We start from the raw sequence: 17,158 nt of genomic DNA on the forward strand, positions 1-17,158 counted from the left end.
TGCAATGGGGGCGATTGGATTGATGATGGAAATGGCCAAGCTGGTCGCAACTGAAGCCAGCGGCTGGGAAATTTTGGGTGGAGGGGCATGAAAGTCCGGCAGAATTCTGAACTTTTTTTTAATCTTTGGCGGTGAGAGGGAAATCGCATCATTCTATTGGCCCAGCCTTGGGAATCTCCACTAAAAAGATCTCGTCGACTTTTGGAAGGAGACAAGATTGAGAGAGCAGAGAAAACCTCAGACAGGCGACCTTTACACTACATCTGGTAATCACAGCCAGCACCATGGCGCCAAACGGCTCAAAACGAAGAAAGCTGGCCCATGACTCCTCGGACGATGAGTCTGGGGCCCAGTCCTCCTCCAAGAACGCCCAGAAATCCTTCTTCAAGCACGCCTCAAACTGGAACCTCGAACAGGACTACGAGTCGCGCCCGCGCAAGGGCAAGAAGCAAAAGGAGAGCAACAAGCTGCCCATCAAAACGGCCGACGGAAGGATTGAGCATGCGCAGGGGGATGACGAAGACGATGCGGCGTCAATTGAGAGCGACACCGAGTGGCTAGAGGGCCGTGAGGATGAGTTTGAGGAGTGGGAGCCGGAACCGGACGAGGTCGTGAAGGAGCCCGAGGTCCCCGAGTCGCAGCAGATCTTGGAGGCGCAGGAGGAGCTGGCAAAGATAGCCATGGCTGTCAATGAGAACCCGGAGGAGCATGTCGGCGCATTCAAGGCCCTTGCCAAGATTGGACGCTCCAAGATCATTGCCATCCAGATGCTCGCCCTGGTCACCCAAATGTCCGTCTACAAGGATGTTATCCCCGGATACCGGATACGCCCGGCGAACGAGGACGCCCCCAAGGAGAAGCTATCGAAGGAGGTGCGGACGCTGAGGCAGTACGAGCAGGCCTTGGTCTCGGGTTATCAGGCCTACATCAAGGAGCTCGCCCGGTGCTCCAAGCTGGAGATCAAGGCTGCTCCTGGTGGGCAAAGCCTCGCAAACGTGGCTGTTACTTGCGCTTGTACTCTTCTTACGTCGGTACCGCACTTCAACTTCCGTGCGGATCTGATCAAGATCCTCGTCAACAAGCTCAGCAGGCGCAAGATCAATCAGGACGGTGTCAAGTGTCTGCAGGCATTTGAGACGCTTTTCAAAGATGACGAGGAGGGACGGCCTACCCAGGAGGCAGTGTCCCTGCTCTCAAAGATGATGAAGGCCCGCGACTTCCAGGTCGACGAGAGCGTAGTCAACCTCTTCCTCTCCCTCCGCCTCCTCTCCGAGTTCTCCGGCAAGGCCTCCCAAGACTTTGTGGAGCAGGACGATTCTGCCCAGGCAAAGAAGAAGAAGCGCGAGTTCCGGACCAAGCGCCGGCGAAAGGAGCTCAAGGAGCAAAAGGCGTTGGACAAGGACATGGCCAACGCCGATGCGCTGGTCAGCCACGAGGAGCGCGACCGCATGCAGTCCGAGACCCTCAAGCTAGTCTTTGCGACATACTTCCGTATCCTCAAGCTTCGTCTGCCGCACCTCATGGGTGCTGTCCTCGAGGGTCTCGCCAAGTATGCTCATCTCATCAACCAGGACTTCTTTGGTGATTTGCTCGAGGCCCTCAAGGATCTCATCCGACACAGCGAGGAGGACTCGGAGGTGGATCCTGCTGCTGAGGGAGAGAATGAGGAAGAGGATGAAGAAGACGACGTCCCTGTCCGCAACCTCACCCGTGAAGCCCTTCTCTGCACCGTCACTGCATACGCCCTCCTCGCCGGCCAAGACGCCCATAACGCTCGCAACGACCTCCATCTCGACCTCTCCTTCTTCACCACCCACCTCTTCAAGTCCCTCCTCTCCCTGTCCACCAACCCGGACCTCGAGTTGACCCGCCCTGCCACATCATCCGCCTCGGCCACCACCAAGATCAACGTCCAGACCACGACGGTCCTCCTCCTCCGCTCGCTGACTGGCATTCTCCTTCCCTCGTGGAATATCCGTTCTGTCCCGCCTTTGAGGCTCGCTGCCTTTACGAAGCAGCTCATGACGGCCGCGCTGCAGTTACCGGACAAGTCCTGCCAGGCGGTGCTTGTGCTGCTGAGCGACGTGGCGCACACGCACAGCAAGAAGGTACGCAGTCTGTGGGATACCGAAGAGCGTAAGGGCGATGGCCGATACAACCCCGTGAGTGATAGCGTTGAAGGGAGCAATCCATTTACGGCGACCGTGTGGGAGGGCGAGCTGCTGAGGAAGCACTTCTCGCCCAAGGTCAGGGAGGGCGTGAAGCTTTTGGAAAAGGGTATGTCTGGGTAGATTCATAATTTCATAGATAGCCAAATATTAGCGCCAACGAGATTATTCGGTACATCTCGTATAGGTGACCGTCTCAAGTCCTGTTTGTTCGTGAAGCAGCTGAGCCAGATATCTCAACGAGCTCTACTAGGTATTTCGCACCACAAGCCAAAGGTAGAAAATGGTGATACATAATATCAACAAGAGTCTCTTCACATGATTACATACACCGAGCAAAGTCCCATCTTTCGTCCAGATGCCTGTATCCGCACTCATCTGACGTCCAAATTCGCACTAATATGCCTTCACCAGCCTTGATCTTGTCTGTCATCCCCCTGACGCACACGTCCCATCTTCATCCGCTCCTTTGATCTCTCCATGCCCTTAATCCATCAGGTTAAACAGCCACTTTGTTCAACTTGACATCTCCAAGAGTCATCTCGCTTCCAAATGCCGATTAGGAAGCCCACATCGAGGACTTGAGACCTTGAGTTTTCCGGGGGCCATTCTGCTTCTCAACAGGCGCGACGGTCTTGTTCTCGCCAGCCTGGCTTGGCTGACTTGGGCCAGGTGTCATTGGCATTGCAGGGAACTGAATGGGCGAAGCCTGAGGGTGATGGGGAATATCGAGGTGAGGTTGCATCAATACATGACCATTCGTAGGTCCTGGGATAAGGAGACCGTTAGTAATTCGAACAGGAGTTATGGTGACGAGGTGTCCAGCGAATGAAGGACTGCCATCAGGATTCCCGGCAACAAGGTACTGAGAATGGCTTTGATGGGATGCCGCCTCTTCATGACTCTCTGCGTCGAGTTTTGCGGCAAATGGATTGGCCGTGGGCGTGCTTGGGGGGTACCCTGGAGGACTCATAGGAGAATCCAGGGAAACCGCCCGGGATTCTGGCACGAACCCTGGAGCTTGAGGACGAAGATTCGAGATATTAGTTGGCTCACCGGGTTTATTCTCACCTCGAGTCTGGTCTCGTGAGGTTGCAAGCTCATGTGAGGTCTGCTTGATTGCTGAAGACCCCTCAGCCGGTCCGGGCCCGTTCTCCTGAAGAGGTGGGACAATGTTCCCTCGCACTTTCTGGACTGAGATTCCATTCGTGGTTTCAGTTGGCGCAAGTGGAGACTTTGAAATGTCCTCTGTGTAGGGAGTGCTGGGCTTCTGGTCTGGGGATATCGTGATCAGGTCCTCGTCGTCTGCCCTTGGAAGATTTGGTACATCTTTTCTGGAAGGCTCTGCCTTGGGTCTTTCAATAATTTCTCCCTCCTCTTCCTCTTCCTCTTCGTCAGAAGAATCGTTGTAGGAGGCGGCCCAAGTGCTAGCAATGCTGTTGTTTCGAAGGCTCCCAGGGACAAGGGCTGGAGCCTGTGCTGGGGCTGCATTCATAGGCCTGTGGGCGCTGGGCTGGCCACTCTCAGTGCCCTTGGCCATTGTGGCCTCTGCTTGGATGTCTACCATGCGGCCCTCGTCAGCTCGAGCTGGGGCGATAGTGCGGTTCTCGTTGCCCGAGACATCAGTCCCGTTTTGTCCCTGAGCAACGTTGTTGACTGGTGTGCTGGTAAAACTTGGGGACACGACTGCCATAGCGCTTTGGTTAGGAGATTCTTGAGGTTGATTTGCTGTCGGTAGATGAGCTTTGCTGCTTAGATCACAGAACAGAGTTATTGCATGTGTACTTACCTGACGTTGGCTCCGGTGTCGGCTCTCGACGGTTCAGAAAGTCCATGGGAGAAGATCCCAAGATATGACCAGGAAGACGTCTCACGTTGCTAGAGACGAGAGTGTCTGTGTAGTTGCGCCGGCTTGGAGGAGGAATGTTAGAGATGACCGTACGAGGGGGAGGAGGAGGGCTGTAGTTGTACCTCTCTGTTGGCGTGTTAGTCTATGCCCACCCAATGAAATAGTCTTGACTTACCCCGAGGCGCTCTGTTTTCAAAATCATTACCGCGTCTCTGTCTGCCGCCGCCGCCTCTTGGCTGGCTAGAATTGCCAAACGACATGGCCAGCTCCCTGGCAGCTGCCAGCATTTCGGGATTATTGTAGCCTGCGCCACTCATGGTCACTCGATCAAGTCCAGTATCAAGGTCTGAATTCTGGGCTTGATAAGAACGTCCTGTGACAAGAAGGTCAGATCATTCAACCCTGGAATCTGGACGAAGGTCGCTGTAGGAGGGTACGGCTACACTACGGCGGCGAAGCTTCAAAATTACCTTGGAGAACGTACAGGGAAAGAGCCAAAAGCTTTGTAACGGGCGAAAGGGCAAAGCTTCCACGATCTCAGAAGAATTCTGGAGTGTTGAGGAAGGATGCAGAGCAGGGACCGGTCCTGAGGCGTCCGCTATCAGCTGAGGGAAAGAGATGAAAAGCTGGAGAGGTGAGATCTTTTGGCAGTGACTCACCTTGCAGCTGAGGTCTTGTTTCTGCCGAAGAGCACCAGAAAAGGCGTAGCAGGGAAGGGTAACAGGAGGGAAGGAGCGCCCCAGAGAAGACGGTGGGAATAGATCGAGGCGCAGGTCAACGAAGCGAAGATATGGGTGAGCTTCTGAGATGAGAGAAGAAGAAGAAGACTCGGGAGTTGGGATGTGAAAGATGCCTTCAGGTTTGGGTGGGAAGAAGGAAGGAGAAGAAAAACATGGAGTGGGGTGGAATTCGGGGAGGGTGAAGGAAGATGGAGGGGAAGGTGCGGCACACTGAGCTTGGACGGGAGAAATATCACTACCCAGAAGAGATATAACAGAGGAAATAAGTGACAAGCGCCCTACGGACCTAATTTTCCAGGGGAAATGCCCTTGGAATCGAAGAGAAGCATCTCCTGAAGACCGCTGACACTGCCCAGAAACTGCCCGAGGAACGCTCCCTATTAGGGATTAGTATGGAAAGCATTTGAAATTCCTATCTGATTTCTTATCTAGAGACTCCGAAGGGGAGACAGAGCCCTCTTTGATATGCAGGAGGAGAGAGGATAGATGTCATGTTGGTAAGGAGAGCAACCAACGGTAAGCTCCCAGAGACCATCTACCTTGTTTGAGAACATGGAAGCTAATTGGAGAATACAGAGAGACATATACCGCGCCTTAGTCTTTAGGGAACGGTCTCCCATGCGACTATGCAGTCATCGATGGGTAATTTGATTGTGCGGGCTTGACACTGCTCGCTTTCCCCTTCCCAACCTTGCATATTCACCCTCCACAACCAAACGTAATCACTGACAGCAGTTTTTGTTTGCTAATACGGTGTTTTATCAAAATCTCGATAGCTTGAGTTTTATAGCTGGTGTGTCGGGGTCGGTGTTCACCCATTGCGAACAACACTCTGCGGAATTGACCGCACTATTGATGCCAAACATTTACCGAGGTATCCCCATGTTATTACTACCCACGAATAGATACTAACTTGTTGTTTCATTCATTCTATGCCGTTTGGGTCCCACCGTCGTCTCGATCGCGTTGATCTTTGTGGTCAGATGCTGAGCATCCCGAGATGCGTCTAGCCATGCTGCTTCTGCGGGTGGCACTGATTTCAAGACAAACTCCTGCAAGGCTCCGGCTCCTGGCGCATTCTTGGTAATCGCAATGGACGACACTCTCGGCACTCCCAGGCAAGCACTCAGGCGCTCAGAGCAAGGGTTGGAGAAGCCCACAAGGCGGATCTTGTCTGTGGACGGGAGACTCTTGGAGGCGGCGGCAACCATCTGCGGGAAATGGCAGTTGAAGGTTGAAGCTTGATTCCCACGAGCTACAAATATCATGAGATACTGCCGTTCAGGCTGGCCTTGAGAAGCCTCTGTGTCACTCTGCGACAGGGCCTGGAGATTTCGAGTAATAGAGTTGAGACCAACATCGATGCTAGCATCAATCTCTGGAATTGGCGGTACGGGCAGTTCTTCAGTCGTTCCACCAGCCTTCTTGTCGTCCTTTTCCTTCCTGGCTGCACGTTTGCCCTTTGACCGCTTGACGTGTGTTTGCCGGTACTGCCCCAGGGGGCTCAAGAGACTAAGCCTGTCAGTATGGCTATCCAGACCGCCTACGCGGGAGAGTGCATTGTGTGGAGGGAGATCAGAGATGGGTACCCCTGTGATTATGGAGCATTCGGACTTACTCGCACAACAACTCAAGAATTGTGTCTTGATCTTCAGGCGAGACCGCAGGCCTAGATACCCAGTTAATCACCTGCGACCACTTAATTGGATTTAGAAAGGAGGAAATACCAGGAGACTGTTGAAAAGGGCGTATCCAGCTGGTGCACGACTCTCTTCCGAGCTGGTTGTGACGTGGGAGTGGTCATGTTGGCGAGCACGGGCAGCTGTCGGTGTAGGAAGTCACCGTAGAGGAAAGAATGTTAGATGTCGGTCAACGAAACTAAGATTGACTTTGGATTCGAGGACGAGGCGATATATGTTCGGTAAACGTAGACAACGACGTCTTGAAGAGAAGTGTCTTGGAGGGTGACATCTAAGCAAGCTCTGCTCTGCAGCTATTTGCGGGAGGCGGGAGTATGTGGGTCACGCAAGCAAGGTCGACGGGGAGTTGCTTAGCGTCGCATTTTGTAGCAGACCAAGCGCCAAAACGATAGAACGGCCATCAATTGAAAGTATGGTGACATTGGGTGGATAGAAGTATGTTATAGTAGCCCTTGATAATAGGAAGCCATACAGCTTTGCAAATTACATGGTGGTCATCTTGCCTTGGCCTCTGACAGGCACCGTCTTGTATCTTGGCATCCATTGGCACCACAGCTCACCAGAGCTCCAGGTACGGCCGGGATCAAATGTCGTGTCAGATCTTGACCAAACAGGAGGGGCAGCATCATGGCGGGTCTCTTTGGCCTCGACCAGGTTCATTGGGATTTTCCTCGCCGTTTAAGGCGGCTGCCATGGCGGTCTCTGGTTCTCCACGTGGTAACAGTCGACAATCTCGAGCTCTAGACCCGCAGAAACTCTCTCCTACCTACCTAGGTAGCCACTTGATGCACGACTTGATTGAAATACTCCGAAGGTACAATATCACATCCTTTGACTCCTACAACTTGGGTTTCTCATGACCAATGTGGCTCCTTTAACATTAAGCCCTCTTCTCTCCTTCAAAGTGCAGGACAGGAAAGGTAGCCTCAGGCAAGCAGTTTCAGGCTCACACGGTGTGTCACTTGGCGACGCGGTTGGTCACCTATCCCATCGTGAATTTGCTCCATTGTCAGCCAGTTGCCCTCGGTCACTGTCCCCTCAGTGCATGGCGCTTGTTCAAGCTTTTCAAGACCCCGGTGTGTTCTCCTAGTGATTGACCTACCGGGTATTTATTTTTCTGGTTCACCTTCTCGAATTCACCAGGGGAAGCCGTCGAGGTAAGCTCTCTTTTCTCATCATGGATGGACGTGAATGATATCTCACATTCATCCTTGATCCCACAGCCCGCTTTACCCCACCAACACCGCTATCGTGACAGCTGCGAAGCGCGTCGACAGCCTGCACGACTAGCCTCCATCTTTTCTCATTTCTCATTTGTTGATTTTCCTTACCTGCCGATTTCTTTTGTTATTTCTTGATCGACATCTTCTGACAGCTGGATTGCCGGCGCAAACAGTCCATTGCTGCATTGCATCTTTGCTCGGATTAATTGCCCGCGCTATCCTCACCCCTTACCCCGCCCTTCAATCACGCCCAGCGGATGGCCAACCTGCCAGCTAGCTCAGAGCTCTCCACTAAAAAGCATTGGATCCTGCCCTGGGTGTCACAGTCATCAGCCTGCTTGAGGCAACCACCTGCACGTACCAAAATACCACCGAAACTTAGCCCATGAGGTGGGCTTTCATCCTCACGACGCAGCAGAAAAAGCTATATAGCGCAGTGACGGAGAAGACTCCCCTTCTTTGCACTCTGTCTAAGCATCATCTATCAGACGACACGCTCGCGAATCTCCCAGCCAAGCACAAAAGGTAAACAGAGCTTCCTTCATCTCTTCTCTCAATACGCAATCCCACCAATGCCCATCCCACCCGACGTCAGGCAGCCTCCCCCCCTGCTATTTCCACCCCCGGGCCTCTCGTCGAGTCTGCCGTAGCGGGGTCCACACAAGCAATCCGCCAGCGCGCGCCCTGCCAATCCATGCTCCCCCATATCCTTCCTCAGATCCATCCACCAAGAGCCTTATCCATCCGCTTCCCAATCCGCATCCCACTTCTAAGCCTCAGCAACCTCTATTCTTTCTAGGCATCTTCCATCTGTCTAGACAACTACGCCGGGGCTCTTTTTCTTTTCTTACTTGTCATCTTCATTCATCATATCGCCCTTGGTTTGATCCCCCTCCCCGAAAACCCCATTTCGAGCTTGGGATCTTGCTCTTTCGCCCCCGCCGAATCGCTTCTCTTACCAAACCCACATGTTAATTTTGTGCAGCTGTCGCCGGGGCGTCTTTCGCGACGGTGTGACGTCTCTACACCTCCGCGCTTCGTGCTTTTCCACCTCTTCTCTACACAACTCCGATGGATCCGTCCACGATATCCCCGGACCTCCCAGATCGTGCTGCCTCCGCTGAAGCCAGTTCAACCCGGCCGAATCCCTTTGATGACGGTGATATCTCGTCTCGCAAGCGCCGGCGCACGTCTCTCTCCGGATCACCTACAAACTCCCTCGATACCGTGAACCCGCTCCACGATTCCTCGAGCTCTACCACTCTCGACACTGATCCCGTCGTCCCCAGCCGTGACTCAGCTGTAGAAGCCCGGCCAGAACCTGTCGCGCCAAAGACCCCCGAGCCTGGTACCTCGATGCGCGAGCCACCCACCGAGCCTCCGTCCAGCATGGTTACTATTAACCTTAGGAACGCGCCCCAGAGTGACTCGTCGTCTTCTTCGCCCCCATCTCCTTCACCTGCCGCCCAGCCCCCTGCGACCGATGCCGTCACCGATGTTGCGACCGACGACGTCAAGGCCAGTGTTGAAGACTCCGAGGTCGACATGGTGCCGGTTCCTGCCCAGAGTACCGATACCTCCAAGTCAGCCTCTTCACATTCAACAAGCCCGCCAATCGAGATTATCACAGTGCCGTCAGATGATGACATGGCTTCCGATCATATGAGCGTTGGAGTTTCCATCGTGGAGGATGACCCTATCCTGATCGATCCTATCCATGACTTCCCCTTTCACGATCCCGAAGAAACCACCGAATCGACAGTGGAACGACTGGCAAACTATCTTTCAACTCGTGAGCTTTGTTATTCTTATTCTGAACGACTCAAGCGGCTAAAACATGCAGAATCTCCAATTGATGAAGGCGTTGTCGACAAGGTTCAGCAATGGCTGGAAAGGTACCTCAGATACATCAGAGACGTCGACCAGCAATCTGCCATCGACTCATGCCGACAAAATTTGGGGTTTTGGGTTACATTCCCCGAAATCTTTCACGCAATGGCATGTCGCAAGTATGTCTCCCCTTCTTTGCTCCTATTACTCTGTACTAATCGTACTAGGCCATCAATGTTGAAAGCACATGGATTGCGCGGCGTTACTCTGGCGTTTTTCGCTGGATTCGCCAAGCTGACGGCCTGGTTCATCGAATCTGACATTCGTGCTCTGCAAGAGTTTTCGGCTACGCAGACGGATCAAAAACAGCGTCCACCCACTCTATTGTCTCCTCTTTACCTCGACCGCTTGCATATGATGACTGGGGCGCCTTTCTACGACGAGCAAACTGGTAACGCCGATCTTTCATCCCCCAGTCTGGAAGATGTGTCATACGTGATCAAGGAATTTCAGGAAAGTCAAGGTGGAAGCCTCAGTTGCCTGCTCCAGCTGGTCAGGTGTCTGGTGGATCATATCTCCAACTTCCCTCGATGGACTGATGAGCTATCCTCGATATGCCTGGTTGCAGCAGATATCATGACAGATGCAAGCTTCGCCTCGGGCAGCCCGGGACTCCCCCCCATGGCCAAACAACGGCTAGAAGTTGGTCATGCCCTCTACGACCTGGTCTCAGATACCCTCGTAAGGATGGTTGAAAAGCAGCCGACGCAGTTGAATGCCGATAAAGTCTCAACTAGCGTTCGGGCTCTCACAAACATGATCAAATCGAGCCTTCAGGGCGAACATGAAGCTGCAACTCAGCTACTAATCGAGCATCGACAGGCGCACCCCCAGCTCCCCGTCAACTACACTATTGAGGCAATCGCTTGGGAGCGACGTCTTGGGCTCTTGAACAAGCTGATAAGGTCAAGTCAGATGCAACTCCGTGTTGTGGGTGTGACCCAGATGTGTGGTGACCTGGTCTCCTGCTGGAGACGCCATTGTGATAGCGGAGACGATGGCAGCATACTCCACCTCAACCATCTCGCGGAATACCTGCTCCAGACCGGACTCATAGAGTACATCCTCGGCTCTAACTGTCATCCAGAGATCACTCTTGAGGGCGCCAACATCGTGGGCTTCTTGGTAGTGACCAAGATGTACCGGGAGGAGCACATCAATATGATATGGCAAGGTATCACATCCGGCCAAGATCCTCGCACCGCAGATGCTCTCACTCGCATGGTGACAAATATCACGAACCTTTTCGATTACGCCGGTCTTCTATTTTTCTGCGACAAATTTCAGGCCCTTCCCATGGATGGCTTCACTCCCTCCATCCGAATGCTTTGGGAGACCGTCATTAGGCACATGGTTACAAGATCACAAGTCGATCGACCGGGACTGAGCTTTCATCCCTACAACTTGTGCTTACGGCTGCTCAGAGAATCGTCAGTTTGCACATCCGGATCACAAGTCGCATATCCCGACATGCAGCACGCAGCGATGCAGAAGTTTAAGGAGCTCCTGGCATATGGGCCAGATTCCGAGGGACGCCAGCAGCTGTACCAGAGCTGCATTCAGGACATAGCAGACCAGTCAGCAACTACATTGGGCAGCCTCTGGTGCTTGTCAATGGCAATCCGCTCCGCGGTTGTTATGGAACTTCGTGTCTTGACGGAGAAGCACGACCTGACGAGACTTATCGTTACTGAGCTAGAGCACGCAATCAAGGTCGGACGAGCTGCCGGCGTTCAGACGGTTCTCTGGGGCGCCATCAACCAACCTCGCAGGGACTTCATCACCAACATCATCCAGGTTGAACCCCAAACAATCACCAAGGAGCTGGGGATAAAGCTCTGGGACATGCTGGTCGGCCCGCGGTCACTATCGCTTGAGGATAGGAGAGCAGGGTGGGGTATCTTGAACAATCTTAACCGGAAGCTCAACCTCGCCAACCCCTTTCTCCAAACGTGCTTGTCTCAATACCTCCCAACTCTTCCTTCCGAATATTTCTGCGACGGCATGCTGGAGTTTCTCCGGGCGGAAATTCTACCGCGTCTCAACGAGAAAGCCGACCTAGCCCTTGACGACCATGACATGGTTGCTGAGAGCGGTATTGAGCAATTGTGGCGCTTGATCCTCGAGACTGAGGATGGATCTCTCGTTGATCGATCAGTACGGACGCTTGCAATCGATATCTATGTTGAAAGCCGGCATATGGCCACTAGCCCGCTTCAGCGAACACGACTGATCCACATGGCTCTAGTCAACCGATGCCTACAGCAGCTAAAGGATGCCGCGCAGAAAATCAAGAGCTCCAACGATGGAGCGACGAGCGGCGAGGATGAGCCCATGTCAACTGTTGCAACGGATGAGCAAATCCAGCAGCAGGAGAGGATCTTCATTCGATCCTTGAGACTATTACGGCACATACTGGAGGCCCATCAATCAAAACCTCTTCTGTCGGCCCCTGACCTGAGAACACTGATCCCCCAAACCCCCTATGAGGTGCAAGGCGACTCGGCCGAGCTCAAATACCAGTCTTTTGATGGGGATGAACAGACTGATATCAAGCCACTCGCAATTGGGAAGCTCAACACCGCTGCGTCTTTACTTGCCAGCCTGAGACAAGAAACAGGCTTCGAGAACTACAGAGTTTATTACAGAGGACGACCTTTTCTTCCTAACGAGCACGAAATCTGCAAGTCTTTGGAGGATCTGCGTGTCCAGGAGGGTCTCATGCTGGTCAAACGTGAGGAAGCAGGCCCAGCCCCTTCTGGTCGAGTGAAGCCAGGTGCCTCTCCCCTCGAGGTAGAAATCTCGGCGCACTTTGACGAGATGTTCGAGTACCTCAGCATGGAGGAGTCACTCGCACAAGAGGTATGAAACTCAGCACCAATCTTGAAGGCTCCGAATAACTGACTGTGTATCCAAGATTTACCACTTTCTCGTGAAACTCCCCACAGATGGTCATCTCTTGAAGTCAATTGACGGCAACACAACCTCGTATCAGCAAATCTTTCCTCCGGGGCAGCCGTACAAGTCACTCTATGCTGTTCACACGCTTCTGGAGTACATTGAAGCTGCTTTTCACGGGCGCATCGACAATGAAGATCCCAAGGATGACCCAACTGACCCTGGTCAATCCTCCGCGTATACCAAAGCTCTAAAGACGGGCATCTCCTTTGCCACTCAGGCAATCTCAGACAAAAATGTCTTCGATCAGGCTTCTGTGAGCCTGCGTCTGAAACTCACTGGCACATTGATACACGCATTCCGACGGCTGCTGGATAATATGCTACGGTCCACTGGAACACTTGCTGGCTCGAGCATGGTTACAGAGCTCTACACCCCAGGGCGACCAGCCAGTACGGACATCGTTATCGTGCCTGAACCAGCTCGGCTCGTTGAAATCTTGACATGCGCCATAGATTCCCCCGGCGATGCTTCTCCAGTGATTGCCGGAACACTTGCCCTCACACTCCGCCTGAGCATAATCAATGGTGCATTCTGGGCAAAACTCAACACAAACCCCGATTTTGTGGCTTTACTGCACCGTGCTCTGCTTACTGATCCAAGACCTGGGGTCAGGTCGCTTGTTGTGAAGCTCATTGAGGAGCTTGTCTCGATGACAGGCCATACACAGCCGTTGGACAGGTCAAACGAGTCATCCTCAAATAATCCGGACGACATCTTCGTGGCCCTGGTCTCATACTTTTGGGGTGTTGTCAGCGACCTTGTGCTGCAGATAGCCGGGTATCCGGACCAGTGTGAAGATTTCTTTAGGCTGACGTACATCTTGCTGATGCGATTGAAGGCTCGATCGCCAGGTGTGTTAGATCTCCCAAGGCTTGCCTCTCAGGTCAGCCAGCTCTTACTCGCCCATACATCAACTGAAGTAGGTTCTGTCAGCTTCGAGACGGTTTGGTACAGGCTAACTGAGTACACAGGTCATTGGGTCTTCAGCTGGAGAGGACTCGTTTGCGAAAGGCCTCGCAACAGTTCTACATATTTGCCTACAACTTGATCCCTCGGTTGCCCAATCCCCGCAGTTGCCAGCGTACGAGAATGAAACCTCACCGTGTAGGGCCGATCAACTGACTCGTCATAGGGATTTGCCCTTGTCACTGTTCTGGAAGCAGCTGTATCCCCCCAAGCGCAGTCTGAGCGAGCAGCCCATCCCCAGGGTGGTTCTCCACAGTGAAACGAGAGCGAAGCTCTGTGACATTCTTTTCCATCTCGTGAAGCACGATCCAGAAAAGACTAAGGGCCTGTTGGAATCGCTCGAGAGTCTCGTGCCCTTCTACGATGATGACGATGACGGCATGTCTTGCGCCATATCAACCTCGCACCCGCTGACATCCAAACCAGATGAACCATATCTTTACGAGCTCCCGTATCAATTTGAGCGCCTGCGAGCGCTGCGGGCACCATGTGGTTACGCTGGCCTGCTAAACTTGTCGAACACATGCTACCTCAATTCAATCCTGGCGCAGCTTTTCATGAACACGGGATTCCGACAATTCATCCTGAACTCGAAACTTCATGATCCCGCCAACGGCCAAGAACTCATGTTCTACACCCAAAAGCTGTTTGGCTTCATGCAGGAAAGCTACCGTCGCTTTGTTGACCCCAGCAATCTTGTCAGTTCAATCAAGACCTACGATGACACCCTCATCGACATTCACAGTCAAATGGACGTGGATGAGTTCTACAACCTACTCTTCGATCGCTGGGAGGGACAGTTTCACAGCCACGAAGAGAAGAGGAAACTCAAGTCTTTTTACGGTGGTCAACTCGTGCAGCAAGTCAAGTCAAAGGAGTGTGAGCACATTTCTGAGCGACTTGAGCCATTCTCTGCGATTCAATGCGACATCAAGGGCAAAAACACGCTGGAAGACAGCCTTCAGGCTTATGTGGATGGCGAGATCATGGAAGGGGGTATGCCTGTTTATTATACATTTTATCTCGAGGAGGTCGCTAACGATCAACAGACAACAAGTACAAGTGTTCAACGTGCGACAAACACGTTGATGCTGTCAAGAGGTGACACTTTCCGTCAGTTGCTCTGCCACTTGGAAGCTAACATGTTGCAGGGCGTGTCTGAAAGACATCCCAGACAATGTCATCTTTCACCTCAAGCGGTTTGACTTTAACCTCCGTACTCTCCAGCGAAGCAAGATCAACGATTATTTCTCATTCCCAGCACGTGTCAACTTGCGACCCTACACTATCGAGCACCTCAGCAACCCGGAAAATGACATCGAGGAGGACATCTTCGAACTGGTCGGTGTCCTCGTTCACTCGGGCACCGCTGAATCCGGCCACTACTACTCGTACATCCGTGAGCGCCCTTCCGCCTCAGGTCGCCAGACTTGGGTTGAGTTCAATGATGATATGGTAACGGCATGGGATCCCTCGCATATGGAAAGCTCCACGTTCGGTGGCCCTGATCATCGTCCGTACGACACAAACGGCATCATCTACGACAAGACATACAGCGCATACATGCTGTTTTACCAACGTGCCTCTTCTCTAAGAGCTGAGCAGGAGAGGATGATGAGCCTAGGCATTCCAGGGCCTCTGCGAGTCAATGTAGCTGACGATCTCAAAGATCACATCATGAGCGAAAACACAGTGATCCTTCGCCGTCACTGTATATATGATCCTAGCAACCTCAGGCTCGTTCAGATGCTATTCCAGCAGACGAGACAGCTTTGTGGAAGCTGTCGCGAAGTTGACACGAGCCAGAACATTGGCGAGTTCCTGATTGATCGCGCTCAAGAGCATGGGCTTCAGGATTTAGCCATGCACACGTTGCTGAGCCACCTGGACCAGGTCGTTACAAGAGCAAAGGACATGCCGGATTTCCTCAGCTTCTCCAAGTTGATCAGCGATGCTATCACTTCATGCCACCATTGTGCGTTTGCTTTCTACAGCTACTTTGATCAACGGCATGATGCACTGCGCGCCCTCCTCCAACGGAACCCAGAAATGGCAGTGCGCAACTTTGTGAGCAAGATGTTCACTGTCGCTATACACAAGATTGCAAGAGGCTTGCCTCATGTCTACGATCCGCCGGTCCCAAATAGTCCGATCTCAGACCCTGATGGAGACGAGAACATTACCGAGGGTGCTGTTGCTCACCGTTCAGTCATTGATGGCGTGATGCTTCTGTTCAATCACCTATGGAACTTCTTCCACATCAACCTCAGATCGTGGGACGACTACTTTGGGGCTATTTTGGGCTTTGCAAAGCTGGGAAGCCGCGAAGTCGGATATGTTCTGGCCGCTAATTACCTGGCGAGGCTTCTGCGTATTATCTCGGCAGATCCAGCACAGGCCCTCACCGGAAACTATCAAAGGATGCTGCAGACTGTTCTCCGACGCATCAACAACGCCAAACCGCCTTCCTACCTGTCGGTGATCATGCTGGTCGATTATCTTCTGCAGCAGCTGGAGCCGGAGCTGGGAACAGACGTCATTGTTGAAGACGCGGCTGAGCGACTGGAGCGGATGGAACGGCCTTTCAGCTGGACGTCGGAAGAGGTACAACTCGTGCACACCAGCCTGGACGATACTCACGGCAGCCATTTCGTGGAGAAGCTACTGGGGATCGACCAAGCAACCCGTCCAACCGACGACATTATCCGATTCCTGACCGGGATCGGCTCAACGATGGATGGCAAGATACTGGCCACGTTGAAGCGATGCATCAGGGGTGAGACGTCAACTCAAGCCATGGACCCGTTCCTGCGGGCGGCCGGCGCCTACATTGAGAGTACCGAGCAACTCGACTTTGCCACAAAGATGATTCAGCATGTGTACACGCAAGCCAAAAGCCTGCAAAACACCGAGGGGGTATACTTTGTTCGCTTCTTCGAAACAGCACTGTCACTCGAGCGGTCGGAAGGGGAGTTCGCGAGGACCATCAGGAGTCTCAGTCTCCGTCTGGTGCCAAACTGGACACCCCATCTCCTAGCATATCAAGAAAGCACCGTGCGAGCAGCCACAGAGAATTTCCTAGACCGCGAGTTGTTCCAGGCCTTGCAAAGCGACTCGATCGCTGAGCGAGACCCGGAGGATCGGGAAGAGATCAAGCTGACGGTCAGACAATTGGGCCTTACGTGTTTGGGGCATCTCGAGGAGCATCACGTCCGAAGGAGAGCACACCTGGGGCGAGACATTGCAGGCTCGTTCTCGCGCGTGATTGAGTCATGCGCCAAGTCTATCGAAAGTGATCCCGAGAAACAAGACGATGTCGACACAGAGTTTATGGCCTTGCAGCGCGGTAAGTGGACTCGGCCCGGGCCTAGGTTCCCCCTTAAGGAAAGATGGCTAACGCTACAGGACAGAGGTGTTGGATCCCCTCCGCAGGCTGATCGTGGATGACATGGAGGAAGACGGGTCCGGTATGTCACAGTCGTTTAGCGACTCCGATACTATTACAACAGACTTCAGGTGACGGCTGACGCTGGGCAAAGACTGGGAAGGATCCTGTGGATCATCAGACCAGATTGACGACCTGGTGGAGATGAACATTACAGGACTGAACGAGATGAACGACGTGGAACTGGCTTGATGACAGACCATACATGCATGAATG

The 17,158-nt window shown here is 53.0% G+C and overlaps 4 protein-coding genes across 4 annotated transcripts; 2 read left to right on the forward strand and 2 right to left on the reverse strand.

Annotated features, from left to right (window-relative positions):
* Positions 1-284: 284 nt before the first annotated feature.
* Positions 285-2,291, forward strand: NCS57_01038300 (Nucleolar complex-associated protein 3; the record flags this gene model as incomplete). Its single annotated transcript, XM_053060129.1, has 1 exon — positions 285-2,291. One exon carries the CDS (start codon positions 285-287, stop codon positions 2,289-2,291), a length of 2,007 nt encoding a protein of 668 aa, XP_052910523.1.
* A 436-nt stretch (positions 2,292-2,727) lies between these two features.
* On the reverse strand, positions 2,728-4,334 carry NCS57_01038400 (uncharacterized protein; the record flags this gene model as incomplete). The annotated part of the gene is made up of 3 exons (XM_053060130.1): positions 2,728-3,911; positions 3,958-4,143; positions 4,193-4,334. 3 exons carry the CDS (start codon positions 4,332-4,334, stop codon positions 2,728-2,730), a joined length of 1,512 nt encoding a protein of 503 aa, XP_052910524.1.
* A 1,331-nt stretch (positions 4,335-5,665) lies between these two features.
* NCS57_01038500 (uncharacterized protein) lies at positions 5,666-6,561 on the reverse strand (the record flags this gene model as incomplete). The annotated part of the gene is made up of 3 exons (XM_053060131.1): positions 5,666-6,269; positions 6,376-6,426; positions 6,485-6,561. The coding sequence occupies 3 exons, from the start codon at positions 6,559-6,561 to the stop codon at positions 5,666-5,668; spliced, it is 732 nt and encodes a 243-aa protein (XP_052910525.1).
* A 2,190-nt stretch (positions 6,562-8,751) lies between these two features.
* Positions 8,752-17,134, forward strand: NCS57_01038600 (Ubiquitinyl hydrolase 1; the record flags this gene model as incomplete). Its single annotated transcript, XM_053060132.1, has 10 exons — positions 8,752-9,472; positions 9,524-9,689; positions 9,738-12,432; positions 12,488-13,450; positions 13,503-13,612; positions 13,664-14,493; positions 14,547-14,598; positions 14,649-16,843; positions 16,908-16,964; positions 17,037-17,134. The coding sequence occupies 10 exons, from the start codon at positions 8,752-8,754 to the stop codon at positions 17,132-17,134; spliced, it is 7,887 nt and encodes a 2,628-aa protein (XP_052910526.1).
* Positions 17,135-17,158: the final 24 nt, after the last annotated feature.

The sequence above is a fragment of the Fusarium keratoplasticum genome, chromosome 8 (assembly GCF_025433545.1).
Source record: "Fusarium keratoplasticum isolate Fu6.1 chromosome 8, whole genome shotgun sequence".
Taxonomy (NCBI): Eukaryota; Fungi; Ascomycota; class Sordariomycetes; order Hypocreales; family Nectriaceae; genus Fusarium; species Fusarium keratoplasticum.